We start from the raw sequence: 24,320 nt of genomic DNA on the forward strand, positions 1-24,320 counted from the left end.
TCTTGTACTGCTCTTTAGCTGGAGGAGACAATTCAGCCATATTACCATGTCTTCAAGGAGTACCTGCCCTTTTGAGCTAGTCCTAAAAATAACACCTATCCAACTTAAACATATCTATTTAATTACACTACTGCTCCTGCTCTCAAAGTCCTTCTTAAGACTGAACAGAAAAGAAAAAAAGAGAGCATTCAGATTTCTGGAGGAGGCAGCTGATAACAGAAGAAAAACAAATATGTGCAAGAAAAATCTTTCAGATTGGCTTTTTTCAAATACACTTGTGCAATTAACATGTGAATTTTGATCCATATCTCACTTTCCTGTTAAAAAGTTGCTTTCAAAGCTGTCTACTTTTATCATTCTAGATAAAAATGCAATTATTTGCTATATGTGGGCTGTAAAATGCAGGCAGCTATTATATGCAGAGAAAAATTATGCACTGCTTGCTGAGACCCACCGCATGCTGCATGTTTACATCCTGTACGTTTGCTAACTTTAATTATTACAAACAGAAGCTCTTTAGTTCACTTGAAGAACTTTCTTTACATTTCTATTATCGGCTAAATTGACAGGTAGTCCAAATGGCTGCTTTTCTGTAAAGAAATCATTTGATAAACTTGAACAAAAACATTGAAGGAAAACTATAAAACAATTAAACAGTAGAAGTATCACTAACTTCAATATAACTTGTATTTTGCTATTTTTATACACGAATTTTCATTTTCTATTAATGGAAAAACCTGGCAGGCACACTTAAATATCAGACACATAACACTTTCCACTACAAAGACTTTCACAACTTTTTTGAAAAGCTCTGACACTTGCCTCTCTGCAGGCAGCCTTTGAAGTTCCCTGGAAGAGCAGAGATGCTCTTTGTCTGACGGCAATCCATTCAAGTTAAACTGAAGTGTTTTCCTCTGCCTGCCTGCTTTTTTTAATCAAGTATTCAGTGGCCTCTCCAAAACGACACAAACTCCCTGTACAGGGCCAGGCCCCTGGTACCTAGTCAGAACAGAGTCTGCTCTGAGCACTGGCAGGCTGCTGAGGTTAAACAGCACAGGACACAGAGCAGAAAGGAGGATGAAACAGGTCAAATCTCACCTGTTGTTCCCCTGCACAAAGCACAGAACCCTAAGGTCTTTCCCCCGGTCATCCAGTAACCTTATTACCAAGTAAGGCAATTACCTGAATTAGAAATCGCCACTGAAGGCTCAAATGCCATTTAGGGATTTTTTAAAGTCAACAAGAGAAGTTTATACCTCCATGTAGTGTAATTTTACAAAAAAAATAAAAATAAATAAATAAACCCCAACCAACCAAACTAAAGGGGCTAAGCTTCCCAGTACCAAGAGGTTTCATATTAGAAGCTAATTTACAAGGTTGTTTGGGCTGAAAGTAAAGCTTTTGAAAATTCGGAAGCACCACATTTAAAACAGCCTATTACTTTAGCGCCATTTGCATTAATCCTCCCCTCACCTATTAAGATCACATACTACTCTTCCTGCAAACCACTGCCTCATTCAGTGAGCAGGGTGGCTCATAACACAGAATTGTATTCGCACAACCCCAAATCAGGTATTTGCTGACTTACAGGTCTAACTTTGCCACCAGTGGATTTGAACATACATTTTCAAAGGCAGTTTCATTTGTGTGTAATGCTATAGGCACACACGGTGCTTTATAGATGCAAGAAAAGACATAAAAATTGCCCCAAAGAAATTTTAGTTGAAACACATCAAAGCAACGCTGAACTCTAGACATGATAAAATGCAAGTGGGACAGAGTAATAAAGTGAGAAACAAGCTGATGTTGCATTTTATAATGCTTAGTTGATGAGCATTATTAACAAGCGCCATTAGAAAATCTCCACTGCTACTCGAATTTGACTTCACTCAATTCATACAAACCCAGTGATTTCAATGGGATTATATGGAGGTAACAGGCTTCACCAGGACCTTATAACTAAATTAAGAATTAAACCCTAATACGTCAACTTGTCACACCAAATCCTAAGCCCAGCAAATGGGTGGGTTGAAATATGACAGAGACTGACCTAACTCTGCTGCTGCCCACAACACACCAACTAGAATCTGGAGGAGAAGAGGTCTCAGTTCACCTTGGACAGAAGCCTCTAGAGCCAATGAATGAACAACAGCAAAGTTCTACCCCAGAGCAATAAGAAGCCAACTTTTTACTATTTTTTTACTCTTCTCTTGCAAATAGCATTTCACCAAGTGTGCTCATATCCACTTACACTACAAAAATATTCCCAAAAGCTCAGAAATTTTTCCAAGTAAAAAAATCCAAAACTCCCCATTTTCTGACACTATTCATTCCAGATTTACCTCTCATATTGCTGAGCCTAACAAGAGTGTGGCAATACCCTGCAGCAGCACACAGTATCACTCTAGGACCAGTGAGGAGATGAAAAGCAGGAACCAAACCTCAGTGCTCCTCTCATATACCAACTAGCAATACAGATTCTTCAAATGGCACTGACTGGACACTTTTGATGTTAATGTATGTGGCGAAAAGGATTCCAGCTCAGTCTCCTATGTCAATATTGATTCTGCAGTGCTCACAGGAATAAGGTATTTTTTAATGTTAGTTAATCCCATTGTCCAGGAAGCAGTTTAGCTGAGCACCACTATAAATGAAGTAACACCCCATTTGTTGCTCTAATAAAAGATGCAGTTTTGTCCTGCATAACATAATTCAATTAATTCTTGTGCTATTGCCAGGTAATGCAACTAATTTAAACGAATACTGATGATGCAGGTAAATTTTAGTCATGACAGGATCTCACAGGGCAGTGCAGTTTCTCCTCCTAATCTGGACCTCATCACATGTAGTAACACTGAAACCACACACTTGATGATGCTGGAGATGTTGCTAGTTCTGTCCCTCTATGCTTAAAGTGATCTGTGATGCAATACTACTGCAGCGTCACACTCCACAGTGTAGAGACCATAAGAGACAACAGCAAGCTGCCAGGTAGCCAGGTTTGGGGCAGGCACCACTGAAGCCAAGCTGATGTAATAGCATACCAGTACTGGGGGCCAGGAGAGGCAGAGTGCAAGGAGCTGCAAGCACCTTGTACAGGGCACCTTCAGAACTGCAATCACACTTATCCCAACTAACCTCTGGGAACAGGCACAGGGAGAAGGGAGACAGCTACACTGCATGTGATGTTCTGCATTTATGCTGTCAGTCACCTCTGAAAATACCTCAGCTGAGTAGCAGGCTTGCACTGGTACTCACACTGCAAGCATACGTAGTTCACATCTTTATTTTCTGACTGGCCTTTTCATAAACCAGCATGAGTTCAGATATCTATCTCACCTACTACTCCAATTCTATGGCTGAAATAGCCGATGTGTACTCTTGCTTCATGTCCTTGTTGTCCACTTCTGTCTTTAGCATAATTACTACCTGCTAACCACATCTAACTTTGTGTGCAACTTCCACCTCTTTTTACCCTTCAGGCAAAACCAGGATCATGCCCTGAGCAATTCTGCAATACGTAGCATCAGGACAGAGCTGCAGAAACTGCACTTAGTTCAGAAACACAGAGGAATGAGTAAGATGAGTACGCACATGCACTGCTTTGGGAATGGGCTTCTCATTCACACTGTCCCTTCATTGACTGGACACACACTCTGCCCAGCATTTAGGAACCACAGCACGTTTGAAGCAGCACACACTTGCTTCTTATTCTGCATCCCCTGTAAATGAGAAGTATTCCTCCCCTTCTCTTCACGGAGTATTCTGCCTCACAAGACAGACATTTTTCACAACATCAGACACATTTTCCCATACAAGATACATATTGCACAATGCTAATAGCATCTATGTGCTACTATTATACAGTCTAATTTATAACCCCCACCTAAAGTGACAGTGGTAGCAATAACCCTTTTACAAGTGTCCTGCAGGAACTCACAGCATCTTCACAAGAGCTATCAAAAATGATTATCAGTATTGTTTCATCTAATCCACACTTGGTTAGTAATGTTATTAGAGCGCATTAAAAGCACACAGATTGCTTACCCCTCCTTGTGCAAATCCCAGTCATAATAGTTGCAAAAATAGCAGGATTCCTTAGAGTCACAGAGCAAAGCAGCGGGTTCTGACTGTGTGCCTGTGACAGGTGCCCTGCATTCAGACAAATGAGCCTTGTCTGCTGATGGCACTCACAGCTGTAAATACCCCTACACCATTACTTCTTTTACACAAAACATCTGCAGCTGTTACAACTGGTGTCAGGTGCATGCTCTAATACACAGCTTGTAGATCGGTTTGCTCTTAAACCTGCATATAAGAACCAACAATTCTGGAGACGCACTTTGCAGAACCTTTTCCTAACTTCAGTATATTAACAAGATCAGAAAGCATGCATGTTCATGTATTACTCTTTTTAAGAAAAGTTATTACGACACGCTGGCCTGTTATAGCTCATCAACCTCCAGAATTTAGATTTCATCTCTACAAATCTAACAAAAAAGGCCTATTAACTTTATTACATTTTATGGAAAGCAAACCGAAAATTCCCTAGTAAGGAGGACTCTAAACGGATTTCGACTCCAGAAAAGAAACTACTATTCCCTTTCTCGTTGGGGCAAGCAGTGATGCTGCTGCAGGACAGGGGGTTTCCGAGAAGCGATGCAGCACCTTACAGATCCACAGTGAAGACACTGCCGAGGCACCACCGTTGGGTGGTTTGCACACACAGATAATAAAAGCAACTTTCACGCTCAGGTATTACCGGGGCTGTTGGTATTCGGGTCCGCACACGCGAAGTTGTCCGGCCGGGCCCGTCCGGAGGCGCGCGGGCCGCACTGGCAGGGACCGCGATGCGTGAGGAGCCCCGGGCGCGGGGAGTCCCCTCAGCCCCTGCCCGCGGGGCTCACGCCGGTCCGGCTGCGGCAGCGCGGCCGCGGCCCCGCCACACCGGCGAACGCGAACCTCGTACCGCCCCGGCCGGGCCGCGGCTCGGCTGACCCCGCGGAGGGGGGCTCGGGCCCCGCCGCAGGCCGGCCCGCGGCACGGCGCCCTCAGACCCCAGCCCCACCGCCGGCAGAGTTGGCGGGAGGCGGCGCCCGCCGCCAAACTTTGTCCGCCGCCGAGGGGCTCCCCCGGCAGCGCGGCCCCCGCCACCGCGGCACGGGGAGTCCGCCGGGCCGCTCTGCCCGACCCCGCGGCGGCAGACGGACCGGGGTCCCCGAGCCGCGCACGGCCACGATGGGGCACGGCAGGGACCCGCCGCCCGCGCCGGAGCACGGTGCAGTCGCGCGGCTCGGCAGGGCAGAGGGGCAGAGTGCCGCTGCCCGCGCCGGGGCACGAAACGGACCGGGGCTCCCCGCACGTACCTGCTGCTACCCGCGCCGCCAGCGCCCCGCGCGGGACCGGCGGCCGCGCGGGGAGGGACCCGGGGACCGCCCGCGCGCGCCTCCCGCCGTCCCCGCCGGGTCGCCTTGGAAACGCGGGGCCGGTGCGCGGGGCGCTCCGCGGGAGCGCAGGGGGCGCGCGCGCGTCCGGCGCGCGTCACGCGGGCGCGGCCGGGCCAATGGCGGCGGGCGGCGCGCGCTGTAGTACTACGGGCCGGGAGCCCCCGCCCCGCCCCCGGCCCGCGGGCAGCGCGCGACCCCCGCGCTCCGGGCCCCGGGCTCGCCCCGCTCCCTTCCCGTCCCTTCCCGTCCCTTCCCTGGAGGCCGGGATTACATAACGGCGCCGGAGCGAGCAGCTGCAGGATTACACCATGCGGATTAGGGATTACGTTGATTCAGCAGATTGTCCTGTGCATGTCTGAGAAAGATTACACCAGCAGAGTTAAGAATACCCGTTTGCTGTGGTAAGCCGTGGTTTAAGTAGAACAAATTAACTAAATACAAAATTAAATGCACAAAAAAAAGAAAAAAAAAAAAAAAAAAGGGAAAAAAAAAAGGAAGTAAAACATCCCAAGGTTAAGAACGTGCTTTAAATGGGCAAAATGATAGAGAGAAATGATAGAGAGACTGAAATCCAGCTTTTGACAATTATCACCCCTATGCTTTGGAACAGCTGCTGTTTATAGAAACCAGCCATTAGCTCTGGATGAATCTTTAAAAGTCAAATTCGTTGTTAGGAAGACTCGTTACACTTGAATCCTGATGACTGCCACATGAAGCAAATATCTAAACTCTTAGGACATACATTTTTAGCAACTCATGGTTATTTAAGTGGCAATGGTCTATTTTATTATGCCACCATGTGCTAAACTGTCTCCTTGTATGTTAGTCTGTAATATGGGTGTTTTGAGTTCTGATTACTGGATCTGAGATTATTGACATTTAAAAGCTGACTTTATGAGAGACACTACCTCTCCCACTTAAGTATGAATAAAAATTAACCATGCAGAGACAAACTTCACATTAAAATTCATTTCAGTTGATTTCTTACAAGAGTTAGGGATGAAACTTGGAAACAAAAGTGCCATAGAAGAAATCAGTAAGCACACAGGATGGTAGAATAGAGGGTTTGTATTTCAAGGCTGATAGTGATTTTCTTTTAATGCACAGGTCTTGTAAAGTTCAGTAATTCCCCTCACATAATATTGGACAAAACCCTTACCTTTGTAGCTTTGCCCAACAACTGCATGAAGATCTCATACAACAGAACTGGGGTTTCAGATGGAAATTTGCAGTTGTTTGCAAACTGTTTAGGAAATTTTGGCAATTTAAAGTTTTCCCTGAAATTCACTGTAAATTTCAACACCATGACAAGAGTTTTACCCCCTGTTTTAGTACATAATTAATCCTAGATATACTTTAGTGGATAAAAATGAAAATGTAGACCTTAATTTTTGCTGTAGGGATTTCTAAGATAAGAGGACTCAGTCATTTGTTGTCATTTCAGAAAACTGCAATGGAAAGAATTTTGAAAAACAGTTTTCAAAAAATTACCCTGTCAAACAAAGCAGGTTGAGATTCGTCAGCTATTTGTCATCTATCTTTTGTCAGAATTTCCTGATATTGTGGTTATCCCATCCTAATAGACACTTCCAGTGTGTAAAACATTTGAGTAAAACATTGTTCTTACACGGATTTGTTATAAGATCTCACCTGGAATTCTTCCTTATAGAGATCCTCATTTGTTTCAGGCAGTTCAATGGATTTTTTCTGATGCCTGATGATTTTCTGAGCTCAGATGAGTTATGAGCTTCGGAAACTGAAGGTATGAGAAGTTATACCTAAGTGAGAAAAAACAGACTCCTTTTAACAAGACTTCAGGACAGTTCCTGGCTCTTGGAAAAAGTACAAGGTGCAGACTACTGACTGCTTGACAGATATCAAGGACATCTCAGAAGGAAATGTACATTTAATCAGCATACTAAGCAATTTTAATTTTTTTTCCCCTTCATTGTTTTCATGACACAAATATTTGAGCTCAATATTGGGGCAGAATGAGATTTTACCTTTTTTGATTTTTAGAAAGAATACATAGTGCAGTAAAATCCCATTCTCAAAGACAGTTTGTAAGGTGCAACTTAATCTAAATGTACAAACAATGTATATTTGAAATAGCCACATGACTGAAACGATCTGCTTTAATTTGGGGAAGAGTTTATACAGAGATTAATTTTAAGAATGTTTGAATAGCAAAGATCCATAAACCAAAGCCCAAATCATTATTCAGTGCTTGCTTTTTATCTGCCTCTGCTCATTAAGACTTACAGGTACTGTGGATGCTTAGGCCAGCTAACCAGTAAAAGTACACAAAACCAAGAGGCAATACAGATTCTGATTGAAGTAGATGGCGAGTAAAGCACACAGGTTCATTTAAAGACAAGTCTGACAAGTTCATGACTCGTTGCAATATATCTCAGTGTACACAGGTGACCTAACTTTAATGTATAAGCATTTTAAATGATGCATTATTATTATTAATATCAGTTTAGAATTCAAAGATGAGGGAAAGGGGTAGAACTGATAAGAATATTTTTCAACAAGCTGGCACAGAGCAACGCAAGCTATATTTAAAATTTCAGATTAAAATACTTTTAACTGGATATACAAAGTAACTTTTCACAAATTTCCAAGATGCATGGAAAATAAACATTTGACCATTCCTAAAACTGGATTTTTAGTTTCTGTGAGCATAGGCTACATCTGCATCTAGAGGAAGACTCAGTTTGGAAAACGAAAGGAAGGTGCACAGATGATCTTTGTGTTTCTCGTAGGAACTCAGTGCACATGCAGGCCTGAGTTAGGATTAAGTTTAGCAACAATTTCTGCTGTAGTTCTTCCTTTTCTTTAAATATATTATCTTATTCTCTAATAAGATAGGGAGTCCAGTTAATTCTCTTTAAAACAGTGATACATACTTGAACTTCTGTTCAGAGTGCAGTACCTCAGAGAAAAACATCTAAATACATGATTACCTAATGATGTACTTTTCAGTCTTAAAAACAAAAAAGTCAAAACTGTGAATGCTGTTAGCAACACCTCTTTCAAAAACCATCTTTAGACCCATATTGTGATACTTATTATCAGAACTTAAAAAATAAACTTACACTTTCACATTGGTGAGGAAGTATTTTTACTCCTGCCCTTTGTCACCCTCTATTTACTTGAATACACAGGCAACAAAGTTTGAAAATAAGTAACTAGTAGTCCCACGGCCTTCCTCGAGCCGTCTTGCTCTCTGCACTCAGCTTATAAACAATTTGTTGTACATGGAACAATTAGTCCTATTGCATAGCACATCCATTTGACACACTGATGCAGCAGAAATCCGTCAGCTTCCCCTAAGGGATTTTCTGCCAGATCATTGGATTTAAGCATCTCCTGAAAAAGTTAAACTTAGACCAGGAGCAGCACCAGAGATACCGAGGTACAAACTGACAGTAAGATGAAGGAAAGGAGATGAGAGATCTCCTTTCAGCAGTAGCAAAACTCAAGCTATTTTGTCAATTCAAACACTTGTATCCTAATTAAATATAGTACAGGAGCTAGTCTGAAATTTAGTTTATGTTTCCTGTTTATATTTTATGACAGTTATGGGATATTATGCAATTTTGTGGAGCTTTCTGTGAAAAGAGAAACTAAATGAACAAAGACTCTTTGCTCCAATAAAAAACAAATTTAAATCAGATTTTTGATGCCAGTGTAAAATATATGTATGATACAATTTATATGTACTGCATTTTATGAGTGTTTTGAATTCAGCAATAAACTCTAGTGCTGGTAACTCTAGCAAAATATGCAAGTGATCCTGTGAGCATGATGGGATGTTACCCTATTCTGTACGTGGGCCCTGTACACATGTTTGTTGTAACCTTACCCATACTGCACTATATGAAAATTTGAAACCTTTTTAACAGCACATGTAGAATACAGAGCTTGCCTGCTAGAAAAATGAATCACCAGGATGATTTATTTCTTTCAAAAGCAGGATTTTAGTTCTGAAGTGGCCCTGTTCATTTGTTTCTTCATGCCACAGGCTATGTTAATTGTTCTTGGTTCTGTTCACAGAGCAAAGTGTAGCTGTGAGCCAGCTCAAGAGGACGCCTTTGGGTGGGGACCTTGCTGTTACAGCCCAGTATCACAAGGAGCTGCCATTTCAGATTTTCTTGTATGGACAGGACACTTAAAAAGCTAGAGAAGCCACCTGAGGTCCCATGAAAACCAGAACCATCTACTTATAAAGTAAGTAAAAATGCATTACACTTTTTGAAATGGGCCTCTACAGAAAGTCAGCTTTCTGTCAGTTAAAGCTGCAGAATAGGCAATTATTTCTCATAAAGCTGGTAATTTATTTTATTTGATCATTTAATGGGGAAAAAATTTCTTTCTTCCAATATAGGACAGTTTGCTTAAATATTTACTTTGCATACACTCTGAAGGAAGAAAGAAAGAGCAAACATGAAAAAATGATCTATTATGTTAGTCTTGTTCAGTAACCTATTTAGTACAGTAAACTTGACTATATCTAACAAGAAAACACAATAGAGCTAAGGATACATGGTTAAAGAGTTGGCATGTCTACAGAATAAGTTTCTTTTAACAATGTCAAGTGAACATTGCTTTCTGTCCAGGCAGAGGGTTTCTGTTGTAGATTTTAAAAATCATTGTACAAGTTCTGATAAATTCACAGCTTATATTACTTATGTTACTTATATTACTAATTTCTGACATCCAGATATGAGGAACACTCAAGTGAAACACATATTTGCTCTGAGAAATGACAAATTGGAAATTTCTTTGTTGGTGGAATGGAAGAATTCCACCACCAGGATCTACCTGACTGTTTAGCAGTCTGAGGAATGGTTCAGTTGTGTGCACTGTCTGTCAAGGTGCACGTGTCAATCTCATTAGCTAGCTAGAATCAATCAGACTGCCTAAATGCATCAGGTATTACAATTCTGAATGAGCATGGCAGTTTTTAAAAAGTATTCATTGCTTAAACATGCTTTAGTCTGAATTTAGTTTTACAGACTACAACACGTGTCTTAGCAGAAACACTGAAAGTTGCATCCCTATAGCTATTTCTTCAGGGGAAAAAGACACCAGGTTCAAAAATTACATACTTAATTTACATGTTTGTCTTTAGGTGCTGTTGCCTCTGACCAAGAACAAAAATTGTTGTCGGAATAATATGCGAACAGGTAATTTCTTCCAAGTCTTTACTTGGATCCATACACCTATATCATTAGAATTCATTACACTTGCATTGATTTTGATAGCTGCCACAACTGATTGTCACAGCTGTTATGCAGAGATGCCATCCCTCACTAGAGTTTACCAGCCAGTGGTACAAATTCTGTAGGGAGATGCTTGCTTTGATCAATCCTAGTATTTCAGATTGTGATTGATTAGCGTGCAGTCCAAAGTTGCTTACAAGTGAGGAAGCATGCTTCAGCCCCCTGTTATCTTCTGTCAACATTTCCCACTCCTCTCTCTTCCTTTTTTGTGTTAGCAGTCTAGTATTTTAGCCTCTGGACTAGGCAAAACAGCTGAGCCAACGTGTGAGTTATGAAGGCTGGCTTGGCTCTTTGGAGTTAAGATGGTATTGAGCCTGCATTTGGGTTTTTTTAATAGTCAGGACTGTCAGGTTAGGAAGTTTAAATGCAAACACACTAGACAGTTCAGGGACACGGCACTGTACCAGCTACTAGGAAGAAAATTAACTCTATCCCAGCTCAAACCAGGACACCTGCATGTCCTCAAAAAGAATAATTAAGAAAAAGTGTATTTAGAGGTTGCTATTACCTATCAGTTTTAAATATTCAGTCTAGCATTAGAAAGAACAACCTAATTTTATTCCTCTTCACTTCTTCTGCCAAAATCCAACTTTTTTAAAAAGTAACTTTTGTGTCCAACTTCTCTTTAATTTCTCACATAGAGGGGGGTATCTAAATATATGTTATATACAACATACATCGATAGAGTTACATTAATTTCAAAGCTAAATCTTTTGAATTTTTTAAATTGCCCATCATCTCTTGACTTGTTAAACTTTTCTGTCTTGATTATGAAGTCTGACTGTAGCATACAATTGACTTTCAAAGCATACAATTTGCATTTTTAGATTAATATAATGTATTGACTTACCTCATGAAAAATCATAACACATTCACCAATGCTAATGCAATTGGGTTTTGGCTTGTATTGAACCCCTTCTGATTCTCCAGTATAGTGTTTTGCATCATTGACTATAGATTTAAAGAGATAAACTGGTGCTTTCACACTTCCCTGTTACAAATACAGAACTGTAGCTTTGAAATTTGCAGCAAGTTACTGCATTTCAATACCATAGGTGTGGAGTACAATAACACCTATTTTTGTATTGTAGCAAACCACAATTTGTTAGTAATATTTTTTCCTAGTGTTAAAGCTTCCTGAATTTTATTTAATTTTATTTTATTGTCTTTCATAATTCTAACATCTTTGTTATTATACTGTGTTACTCAGATAGTTTTACTAATCAGTATCGAAGTATTAATACACAAAACAGAATTAATGAAAATCACAACTGGATGGAAAAAGGGATACCTGATCTAGGTGAACATAGAGATTTCTTCAAGTTTCTCATTACTGCTAAAATTAAGGGTGCCATTTTCCCCTTAGTACTGGAAGAAAAGTCTGTCTCTAGGAAGAAATAGCCTATAGAAAAATTGTCTGTAATTACAATCAAAAAGGTTTCAAAGGCTTCCTAGGCACTTTTTGTTCTCTCTCTCCACCTCTCTCACTTTTCTCTAATAGACCTAAGAGAAAGTACCTGAGGTATTTTGCCAGAACAGAAATGTCTGGCTGGGCTGCAGAGCTGGTCCTTGATACAAAGATCACACCGTAACAGCGTTCATTCTCCCAGATGTCCCAAGGCCCGAGTGACTCGAGGCATTCAGCATTCCTCAGTACTCTGCCCCTATGTCAGTGTGAGACAGCTCTAGTTCTGCATAAAGATGAAGAAATAGAACCAATAAGGCAGGATTTTAGGGAGGATAACAAATTCTCATTAATTCTCATGAGAATTTCTTTAAAGCCTTTCCATGAGCTGTTCAAAAGGATTTTTCTGCAGGGCCTACCTTCTATCATCTTACCTTTCCATCTGGCAGAATTTCAACAGTTAACTCCCTCAGACACTTAACAGACTTGAGAGCAGGTCAAAGTTTAAAGTTTTGTTTTTCTCACTTGATTCTTAAAATGATATAGATATTCTGATACACTGTTGATGTGTTCAGTGGTCTCTCTTCATTTAAGGCAGGATGTTGCCTTCAAATGACTTGCACTCTCACAGGAGGTCCACTGTTACACTTGGATAGACTAAAACCACCTAAGTTGTAGTTCTTGTTTAAAAACCTGCTTGTTTTCTCCTCTTACCATTTTATTCCTGTTGCAATTGTACAGTTACCTATACAAAATAATTTAAGAAGTCATTTAATTGTGAGCTTGCAGTAAATGAATTGCATAGGAAGCTTCAGAGCTAAAATAAATTTCCATTTAACTTCTAACAAGGTAGGACAGAACACACATTTCTGTGCAACAAGGTTAAACATGAACAGTCTTTCCAGCCTTTCTTCTCCCCTCCTCCAGCTTCCTAATTTATCTGCACACAGGCATGAAGGTCCAGTTACCATTTGGATGCTGGCACTTTGGTAACAGGAACATGAAACTGAATTCCTCTTAGGCCCTGGGGTATAACTGTATTCATCTTAAAATAATGTAAGGATTTTACTCACACTCCTACATCACTGTGCTGTCATAGAAAGGGAAGAATGTAGAAAAAAGAGTGAGAGTGGAAGTGCTAGAGCTGGCCTAGAGCATAGCAGGATGCACAATGATTTTGTTGCACAGAGGTAGAAGTAGCTGAGCATTTCTGCCACTCTTAAAAAAGCCTGGCTTATTTTATATAAGAAGCTATAGAAGGTCTCTCTAGGGTAGAATGTCTTATGGCCACACTTCTTACTTTTTTTTTTTTCTGCAGGAATAAAGGGGAACCCTAACCCTTTTTCTTGAAGGACAAATAAGAAAAGTAAAATCTTGATTCCCCTTAACTCTGTGTTATGTATAGAACATGTCTTCTATGCATAAATAATGACACAGCAGAATTCTTGTTTTCAGAACTTCTGGGAAAAATAACAGCAAGAACACCTAAAGTGTGAAGTAACACATGACTATCACCCCTGTGATGTCAGAAGACTACTCTATTTTTGTTTTGATTGAGATACTGTGGTTTCATAAGATGGAAGAAATATATAAAAATATTAGATGCATATATATGAAATGAGTTACTGATGCATTAAATGTGTCATAAATACATTCAGTCCAACTTCCAAATTTAGACTGCTTTCAGGAGTGAAGTGGTACAGTTAGATATGCTTTTTAAGCACAAAATGGACAAGTGCTGCTACAAGTGCCGACATTAGTGTCCTGTATTTGGGGTGTTATTGGAACACCTAATTATGTTTAACACATTAAGAATTCATCTAAGAGTTAGGAAAAAGCCTTTTTGAGACCTATGGAAATGATATACTAGCCAGCAATGCTGTACACAAGTGAGTGCTTGTAGGCTGTGCCCTGGTGTGGCCACTGAGAATTGGGGTGGGGAACGCCAGTGGTGCCCCAGGGTGCCACAATTCAGCTTCAGTGCAGCCCAGAGCAGTCTCAGAACATCCTGGTCCTTATCTGGGACTATTCTGGGTGCATCTGGACTGACTGACTCCACTGCAGGAGCTGGTTAAGCTAAAGATATCTCATGCCACTGGAACAGGACAGAGCAGCCTGGACATAGGTCATCATGTAAATCACTGTACTCACTAGGGTAAGTGGTCATGAAAGGCAAAGGAAGCAATGGAGAATCCAAAAGTTCCTCTTACTGCAAGAGAAAGTTTGATTTATTCATCTAATTTAGGTGTTTCACATCTGATATGGTGATAAGTTGGTGATATTTTCTGCATATTGTTACATGGAACTGTTCTGCAAAGCAGTGCTCTGTGTTGCTGGCCTGGAAGGCAGGACCTATACCTTTTTTGCTCATTAGGCTGGTTTCATTATGTGGTGGTTTATTTCTGTGTTTTTTGGGTTTGAAGTCTCTATTTTTCTCAGTGTTTGTTTTGGTCTTATTTTTCAGATCATGAAGAACTCTGTGGCACCAGTTATGGATCTTTTTGTCTAAATGGAGGGATTTGTTATATGATTCCTACTGTATCCAGTCCATTCTGCAGGTCAGTGAAACTAAAGTTTGTGTGTTTAAGTATTGGACAGTAGCTGTCCAAAGAATATTTCTCCACTTACCTTCTTTAAGGAATCACTGCTAAAGCATGATCTAAAAGAAAATACCAATTACCTATTATTTACCTAGCTTACAGAGACATGGCAATAGGAGAAAAATAAATGTGTGTACTTGGTGTATACTTGCTTGGCAGGTGGAACAGTATTCAGTTATGTATGCATTCAGGCTTATATCTATTTAGAGCCACATTTTCTCATTACAGTACAAAAATAACGAAATACCCTTTGCCTCATGGAATATAGACTGTGGGAAAGGCATTCAGAAAGAAAAAGTACAGTTTTTCTTACAAATTAATTATATTGCAAAAAAATTTGCAACAAAAATGGCCTGACCTGAACAAAATGCAGACACACACACACAAAAAAAAATCTTTTAAGGGGGGAAAAAGAATGTAATTCCAGACTTACTATGTTCTTTGAATCTTGCTGAAATACTCAAAGAGCAGCTTTATAGTGACAGCCAAAGACTTCTTGATACAGAAACATCGAGGCAGCAAACACAGATACTTCTTACACCACTCCATAACAGAACCATTCTTCCTTTTGAAACCTATGTAGCAAACTGGAAGAGAAGCACTTCCTGGTTTTGCATGTGGATACATTCCCTGCACAAATACTGCCCTATCTTTTTATTCTCTGATTTACCAAGATGCTAAATAAATCTGTCACTTTTCAGGGTCCTGCATTTACTAATTCTGAGTTATCATTCATCAAAATAAATTATGGTTGGTTTCATGGGTTTGCTTAACAAAAAAAAATAGGCATTCAGACAAGTATTACAGACACTTAAGGATATTACCTTTTTTCTTTTATGGCAACTTCTGTTCCCTCTTCTGTCTTGAGCTATAACTAGTGATAACTGGATAAAACAGTTCAAGAAAGAAACATCTTTTCCCAGATGCCTAATTATACTATTACTTTCTTTTGTTTGGGACAGTTCAATCTAAATACTTAAGCATATAAACTCATTTAGTTAGACAGTGAGAAAAGAGGTAATTTTATGGTAAATGCTCATTGAAAAATATACACAGCATGTCACTGTCATTGTTCAGTGTCACAATGAATCAGATCCAGAAGTGAGATTAAAGCTCTGAAGTGTGGTATGATGATTTATTCTATCTGCTAAACCTCTCAAGCTTATGAAGGATAAAATGAATACTACACAAACAAAAAGTAAAACTTTTTGAAATACATGTTTTTTTCCCTAGAAGGAGTCCTGTATTATTGTACATAAATGAAAAATGAATGGTTAAACTACAAAACAGCAGTTACACAATTTCAAAGCACCCTCTCAACTACTGCTGGATTGCGTAACAAGGAAGGTGTATTCAATGCCATAACTACAACTATGAAATAACAAATACTTGGAAGAATTCATTCTTCAGGAGCACAAACTAGTCAGCATAGATCATTTCCACTTTAACAGCTCCAGATGAAGTAATTTTCAATTCAGGTACTATAGGGTTTTATAATCTGCTGAAGCAGAAAAGTAACATCTTAAGAGCATTTTTGTTTTACTCAGGCAATCTTATTGCATTTAAATTATCAACTATTTTTTTCTGTATCTAGTGGTTGATTATGAAGCTAGATGGGTTTAAATAGCAGCATTCTATTTAAGCACATCCTCATTCTAAGCATGCTCCTTAATCAGTCAGAGAAGGCTAATTATAGATGAGAAAGGTTTTGTTTACACACAGATATCTTAGTAATCAGCAGTGATGTGAATAGAAACAACAGAAAAAATGCATCACTATTCAGCAGAATTCAGAAAATATTTGGTGCTTTGGAACTTCATGACTGGCATCATCACACAGTTGCGCAGTTTCTTTGATGAGGGTTTCTGCCAAATCCCACCCAAAGCTCCCCAGTGTTCTCAAAGGATCATCTCCTACTGAAAGGAAGCTCAAATCACTTTTAGAATCAAGGGCTGAATGATTGTTATTTAAAAGGAGGATATGGAGAAAGAACAGACTGGCAAACTGTAAAAATACCTTAAAACACATTTGCCTTGACATGGTACTTAGTTACACAAATGTGTTGTGCTCAGCAGAGCTCAGAGTCCAGATTACCCCGTGCAACATCCCTGGAAGCAATTTCACCATGTGACTGAGAAAAATTCATAATTCTTTAGAAATATGTCTTTTGTAACATGCTAAAAACGAAGAGCTGCTGTTTACCTTTGGAATTTCAGTTATTTTTATCATTCAGGAATGGATATATGCAAGGCAGAGATTTAATACCAACAGAATAGTAGTTGACCCCCTTCGTGCGCAACAGTCGCAGATTTTAAATGCAGCTGATGTGTGTTAAAACATGAGGTTGCCCAGCTGCCATCTTCCCTCAGTGCTCCCCTAACAATGAGTTAATGTTCTCAGCAGCAAAAGGCACACCTGTCACCATAAACCAGATGAGCTCAAATCCAGGAACACTCAAATGAACTAAATAAACAGGCAGTGGGACAGAGAAGGATGGCAAAGTAGCTGCATCAGGTGTACCATAAACCACGAGGCTGAAAGCTGTTTGTCTCAGCACCTGATGCACAGCTGTCCCAGAATCAGTAATTAATGTATGCAGAATTAAGTGAAGATTTTGGTTTCTGAGGGGAAGCTCTGGTGCTCCCATTTTTTTCTTTCACTTGGCAGATTTCTGGGAGCTTTTTTTCTGTATTTCAAGCAAAATACAGATGGTATAAGACAACACACACAGAGCTGTGCTTCAGAGGGCAGTACACACAGAAATGAACAGTGAATGCTCTCATTTTGGGACAGGGATCCTTCTCTGGGGAGGGCTAAATACTGCAAGAGGCACAGGCACACCTTGCAAATCTCCTGAAATTCCTGTGTATCTTTCAAGGATTTCTCTTCCTTTTTCCCTTCCTTGTTTCCATCCTAATGGAATGTCTCCTTCACCTGTCCTGTGGTAATCCAGTAAATCCCATGCAAACTCCTTTTACCACTGTCTGTATAGTCCCTCTTTGCCTGGCTCTCTGCCATGGGCCCTCCATTCCCCATTTCAGACATCCCCACAAGTCACACTTGCTGTGCTCTAGCCTGCAAAATATGCACCCTGCCAGGGAAGGGCCTCCCACTCATCTGGGCTTTTCTTCTTTCTCTGCCTCCAAAAATACACTTCAGTCTACCTCAGGCTCTTCTGAAAACAAACTGTCTGATTAGTATTTTTCAATTCTGCTTTTGGCTTGAAAGGTAGTAATAAAAGTTAGAATACACACCAAAAGTATAGCTAAAAAGAGTCAATAATTAAGATTTCTTTTTAATGGGACATAAAATATAAAACAAAACACTTATGTGTTTGAAAACTATTAGCAATCCAAATTAATATAACTGCCAGATATGGAAAACTTGCCAGAAAAAACACATAGCTAAGGGAGGGGAGAATAAGCCATTCTTTTAGGGCAGAAGAACCCATTCTTTCAACTTCTCTCCAGTAGGAGCATTTCATTTTACTCTCTGTGTATAGAGAGTAGCAGTTCTGAAACTTCTCTAAATGCAAAACTATTTTTAAAAGCTGCTTAGGTGTCCTTTTGCCATTGCTTATTCACTTTGGCTCTAAATTCTTTTTCATACTTCCTAGATGTTCTTAGACTATATGGATTAGGACAACTTTTAGGAGTCTGCTACAGACTGAAGATTGTTGATTTTGAAGTTATCAGCCATGTAATCTGAATTGCATTGACAGGCAGATATTTTCTCATCTTTTTCTGCTCAGAGCTCTGTATTTACATGCAAGTAGTCTTTATACCAATAAATACCCAAGATTTTCATGACTAAAGGAAGACTAAATGAAAACTAAAGTCAACACCCTGATAGTATACTGCAAAGCAGTGAGAATCTTTGTGCTTCTTTGACTCAAATTCTACTTCCTACTTTTACAGTCTGGCAGATACTTCCTTACGATGCCCACCTTACAGTCTGGCAAAGAAAGAGACTTTACCCTCTTACTAATCCCAGTGCCATAGGATCATTTGCACTGTCCAACAAGCAGCATCTGAAAGGAGACAGCAGTGTTACTACAAGGCCATTATGTTTTAGTTACTAATCAGATTGTAAAGGATCAGTGTAATTGCAGACCTGCTGGTCATCTCCTGACATCTTAGCCAGTGCAGGCTGTTTTCTTCCACCTGGCATTGATGCTGATGTGATTAATACCCTGTGCCAAAAGGTTCTATGGATTTCTTTCCATATGCTGGTGTTTTGTCTGGAGCTCCTGTAGGACATTTGTGTACAACAGTTAAGGCTGGCTCATCTCATCTGACAAGAGGTGTGGGTGTTGTGCACGTGTGTGCAGTCATCTAAGAGAGCAGAAATCTGGATGCCAGCTGAAAATGGGAGGTTTTAGTCACAGAATTTCCTCAAACATTGAAGGCTGCTGTCTTTCAACTCTGAATTAGAAATTCCATTTTCTAAGAGGGGGAAAGACCTTTATTCCCTTTTAAAAATCAGCTCTGGAGTGCTGCACAGTAGGGCTGTTAAAGGCAGCAGGTTAACACGTGCAGGTGATGTGCTCCAGCAACATCTGGCCAGTGAACACTGAGTGAGTGAGTGCAACTCCTCCTTACTGCAGCCTGCACCAGGCTCCTCTGGGCTCTGCCCCAACTCATTGCAGTGCAGCTGCACCAGTGCCTGCTGTGTCAACAACCGCTCTTGATTGTGCTGTACTTGTAGACACCCATTATAAACAAGATAAAGGAGCTGCTCCTGACCTTTAGGGCTGTGTCTAGTAAGATGGAGTGCCTCTAGGAGACGCTACAGACACCATAGTTGTGCCTTGTGTTCGCCCCCCCACCCCGTGCTTGTTAGACACTGTCTCTGTCTTGCTTGCAGGCACTGCATGTGTAACCCCACTGAAATGACTGGAGCTCTGCTAGTGCAGCAGGATAAGCAGGTCTGAAAGAATCCCACTGCTAATTACTGAACTCTGCTTAGTTTTTCTCACCTATTTTAGCAAAGGACTTCCAGAAGAAACCTTTCCTGGTTGTCTTAAAGCATCAGTTGCTTCTATCTTTAACACAGGCCTTTACCTATTTGTACATCAGGAAAGGTGACTTCACAAAAAACTCGTTCAAGCAATATTTGAACATCTGGATTTTCAGACATAACTTTAGCACAGTTTGATCGCATTAGCTGTGATATTATTATTTAAATGTAACCCAGAGATATTGAATCAATATCACATCATAATTTTCCTGTTTCTGTGAAAACCTACATAATTTTTAGGTTATATGACAGCATTTTTTAGATAGCATGGAATCACTTTCAGCAAGTGTGTCAACTGGCTGGCCTAGAAAAAGTGGACGGGTAGTTTTGTAGTCTCTAATGCATTGCTCACAGTTAAACAGATACTATCAAACTAGCTAGTCATGTTTCTACAACTTGTTTTTGTTACAAACATGCAGAATTAATAAGTTCAGCATCCAGGATATTTTAAGTTTGGCACGTGCTTCTTGAGTATAAATTGTTTTTCTCTTTGCTATAGCCTTGGATTCATATCACTATAGTTTTCCCCTTACCATCTTAGGCCTTCAAGCTCTTTTCCCTCCTTAAGACTTGTGACTACCTTAAGAATCTGGTTCTGTTTTCTGTTTTGTAGGAAGTGCTACAATCTCAGTGCCCTGTTGCTGTGCTGTCAACACATTACCAATTCTTTTCCTACGGTCTTTGCAGAACACGAAAGCAGCTTCTGTGCACTGTTCACACCACCTCACTCTCCTATATCACAACAGTTCAGTAACCCTCACCCTTTACCTGATCCTCTGTGCAGCTCTCTGCAGCTACAACTGTCTTGTCTTCCTTCTGCTTCATTCTGCTCTTTAGGCTACTGACTTACTCCCTTTACACTCATTCTTTAAAACTTTTCCATGAGCCTTTATTTGATGCCAAAACCTATTTTTTTTCTTCCTGTATCATTTTAGCCTTGCATTATTCTCCAGTTTTCATTGCTATTCAAGAATACTCCTATGAATTTCTTATTCCATTTTCTTTCCCTGTTATTCTATTCAGCTTTCCAAAGCATTTCTCTCTTAGTTGCTAGAGAACAATGCCCCACTCAAACTACACTTCTATTCTTAAAGTATTCTACAGTATTTCAGAAATAGACCACTGAAAAGCCACTACACTTAGAATAAATATCTGGAACATTATCTCAAGCAATCAGAGCAGTCTGCCTACCCTTGCTTCTCCCAGCAGTGAAACATCATGACTTTGAAAAGCCTCAGATTGTCCTTAGTAAATGGTGTCTGTTTGATCAGTTGCATAGCTTTAATATACGATGATAATTAGATGTCTTTTTTTAGTGTATAAATCTTCCATTATATTTCCAAAGACAAAGAATTAAAAGGGGAGAAACTGTTTGTGCAGTGGTTTAGGCCAGCAATACTGAAATACTGGGCCATAACCTAGAGAAACTGTAGTGGGAGTCAATCAGGCACCACGTCAGAAAACTCACAGAGATCCTTTGGTATTAGTTAGAAATGCTAAACATTCTTTTCTGGCAGTTCCTTCCCTCTCCACCTTCTTATCTCTCATCGGAAATTATACCTTGCAGCTGCCAATAGCAGTTGAGAACTTCAAGTATGTTGCAGAGTTTAGCCCATTTTTCTCAGCTGGAGCCTGAAATTGCTTATGTCACAGATTATTATGACTTCAGTACCAGAAATAGCAAGAAGAAGCAAGATCTTTAGTAATACAAATAGAGAGAAGCAAATTTGCATATATAAAAAATACACACAGAAAGTAGATATTGATAGGAGTGCTTTTCATTTTCTGTAATGAAATCAATTCCTTAAGAAAACTTAGCAGAATAAGTGAGAAATACATAAGAAATGAAGATTAGTTTAGCTTCAACCTATTTTTGACTGAATATGAATTACTAAGCCATTAATTTTATTTCTTTTAAATAAAATTTACCATTTTACCATGGTAAAATACCATATTTGTTTTAATCCTTTCTTCAGAAGAAGTTTTTAGTAGCTCAACATATAAGTATAGCAGAGAACACTTCTACCTAGGTCTCTCCAAGAGGGGGTTATTCACCAAGCATGTAACATGTTCTGGCATGAATTATTACACTGCATAAACGACTTTTGCAGTTTAAGCTGTACTGTGTCTCAATGAATTCCCATTTCCTTGATCTCTTTAGCTGACAGTACTATCTTCAGCAAAGGAACCCAGAAAGTTACCTGTAACAGAAAAAAGCAAAGCATGACTACTGTGTGAGAACCAGGGGGATAACATAGTTAACACTAAAGAAGTAGGCTTAATTAATTAAATCTGTCAGTGATGAGTATATTAAACCTAATACATAAAAGCAGTGTGGATCAGAATGTAAACTTGATGCCCAACATACCTAATTCCCTTTGTTCCAGAAATACAAGGTGAGAGGAAATGCTGTAAGAAAATTTACTGTAAAGCAAATGTAATCTTTGGATTGTGTCAGAACAAGTTCTCTGCCCAGAATAAGCCTTTGTGCTTTTCACTGTAGATGACAAGCTACCATCTAATCTAAATACAACTTGGTTTCCCAGGTGTATCGAGAGTTACACAGGAGCTCGTTGTGAGGAAGTTTTGCTGCCCAGCATCAAATCCCAAACAAAAGGTGACCTGTTCGCAGCTTTCTTGGCTTCCCTTCTTCTTCTAGGAGTTCTTGTAATTGGAGCATTCTACTTCCTTTGCAGGTAAAAGTGATTCATAAGGCTGAAGCTATTCAATCAAGTAGAAATTTCTTCTGGTAATCATGTACTAATTACTTGAATGTAAAAGTACGTAATGAATTATCCATAAGGTTGTATGGTTATTCAGCATAATGAATGTGGATGTGTGATATTACAACTTGTTGTTTGTAATATTTGCTTACTTGCTTCAAGTTTCCTCAGTGTAATTTTTAAGCTCTTACTTACAGTTGCTTTGTAATAAATACACCCCTATCTGAGATATTATCTGGAGTTAGTACTAACATTTTAAAACATTAGTCTACCTTATGTGGTCCAATGACTGAGATGTACCAGTAAATTAACAAAGTGCTTAGGGATAAGTTCCTACTGAATTGGCAACCAAAGCAGCTGGTGCCATTAGCTCCTACTTCCTCTGCCACTCCTGGTCTGAAAAGGAAAACTAACAAAGAATGAAATTAAAGACTACTTCCAGGTAGATGTTTCCTAGCATTTAGGACAACTCAGAGAGCTCACTAATTTGTCCAGGGTGATCCATGTTTGAGTGGAAGGCAAACACCAGTGCTAGACAGGGTTGGTTTTAGTAGCATTTCAGACATATTAGGACTTGGAATGAAAACACAAAAGCTGTTACTGGGATTGAGGCAACTCTTTGATGCTGTACATATATCACTACACTTATACTCAACCCAACAAACTTACCATCTTCACTTGCAATGCAGGTCAACTTCCTATGTCTTTATCTTTAGAGTACAGCACTTTCTGTAAGAACTCATTTTGCCAGATACCATTAATATGTGTTTATGCATCTCTATGCCTGTGTAAGGCAGCTGTAATTCTTTACCATCACAGACTTGCAGCCTCTTCTCTTTCCTCCTATACTGCATTTCTCCTTGGTTATGATAACTAAAGGTTCTTGCAATTCTGTTCTTTGTGCTGCCATGGTCACATAGCCAAATCAACCTTTCTGATCTGTGCCTTTCAATGAGCGACCTTTGGAATAGCTGGTCTAGTTTTACCTCAGCTGCTGTCATGGAAACCCACTGAATGCCAGCTTCTCCCACAGCTGAATGTATTTAGAAGAGATAGAGAGCATTTGATAAAACAGTTGGTATAAAAAGCCCCTTGTAAAGGATACCCCCCCACATTAGCAATTTTAATTAAATCTTGCTTTGCCATGGAATGCCACAGTGGTTGTTCGCTAAAAAAATTTGCAAATTACTATAAACTTAGAACAAAAAACGGCTTAAACTAACTTAAGAAAAATTCATTCAAGTCTCATTGAGATACAGACAGCATTTCTTTAGAAGTAAAATTGTCTCTGAGAAAATGTAAAAAAGTCTTCAGAGAGTAATGTGTTAAAAGATCCCTTTTCTCTCACATACAGTATAATCAGGGGAAACTGGAGACAATCTACTGAGTTTTATGGTCCAAGTAGAGAAGCTTAGAGTGACAGCAATGACAGGTCTGTGAAAATTCTTTTATTAGACAGAATATCAACTTATCTTTACTCAAGCTTTACCTAACTGGCAGAACAAGTAGTGGTGCCTCTTTATTAGCAAAATAAAAAGGGCAACAACTCAGTTACAACATAGTGGCCCTTGAACCCTATTTTACACACCAGACGAATTTGGGAAATCTCACAAAACCATTATCAACTTCTCTAGTACAGATAAAAGAACCTAACTGGCTAAAATGTCTTGTCTTACCTTTACACTTAAGAGGCTGATGTAGGATGATCATCTGCTAGAGAACTCATCTATAAATGAAACATTTTACATCTGTAAGTCCTTATCTCTTGGCTGAAGCAACCAACAACTTGAGAAGTCTCAAGTGGATACTTTAATCTACTCCCCTCTTTTCAGCTG

At 39.8% G+C, this 24,320-nt stretch overlaps 2 protein-coding genes across 3 annotated transcripts in view; one reads left to right on the forward strand and one right to left on the reverse strand.

Annotated features, from left to right (window-relative positions):
- The window catches only part of TMEM266 (transmembrane protein 266), a 76,831-nt gene extending 71,321 nt beyond the window's left edge, over positions 1 to 5,510 (reverse strand). Inside the window, exon 1 of the mRNA XM_056499646.1 lies at positions 5,367 to 5,510. The gene's annotated coding sequence lies outside the window, so the exon portion shown is untranslated. The remainder of the gene's footprint in view (positions 1 to 5,366) is intronic.
- Positions 1 to 24,320, forward strand: part of NRG4 (neuregulin 4) — a 44,752-nt gene that overhangs the window by 17,854 nt on the left and 2,578 nt on the right. The window contains exons 1-5 of one of the 2 annotated variants that reach the window (XM_056499651.1): positions 5,621 to 5,848; positions 9,510 to 9,683; positions 10,588 to 10,642; positions 14,608 to 14,701; positions 22,309 to 22,458. In XM_056499651.1, coding sequence (XP_056355626.1) covers positions 10,633 to 10,642; positions 14,608 to 14,701; positions 22,309 to 22,458 — 254 coding nt within the window. In that variant the 5' untranslated portion in view covers positions 5,621 to 5,848; positions 9,510 to 9,683; positions 10,588 to 10,632. Of the gene's footprint in view, positions 1 to 5,620; positions 5,849 to 9,509; positions 9,684 to 10,587; positions 10,643 to 14,607; positions 14,702 to 22,308; positions 22,459 to 24,320 lie in introns of those variants that run through there. The other variant, XM_056499652.1, reaches the window with a different exon arrangement.

This window comes from Oenanthe melanoleuca, chromosome 10, assembly GCF_029582105.1.
Source record: "Oenanthe melanoleuca isolate GR-GAL-2019-014 chromosome 10, OMel1.0, whole genome shotgun sequence".
NCBI lineage: Eukaryota > Metazoa > Chordata > Aves > Passeriformes > Muscicapidae > Oenanthe > Oenanthe melanoleuca.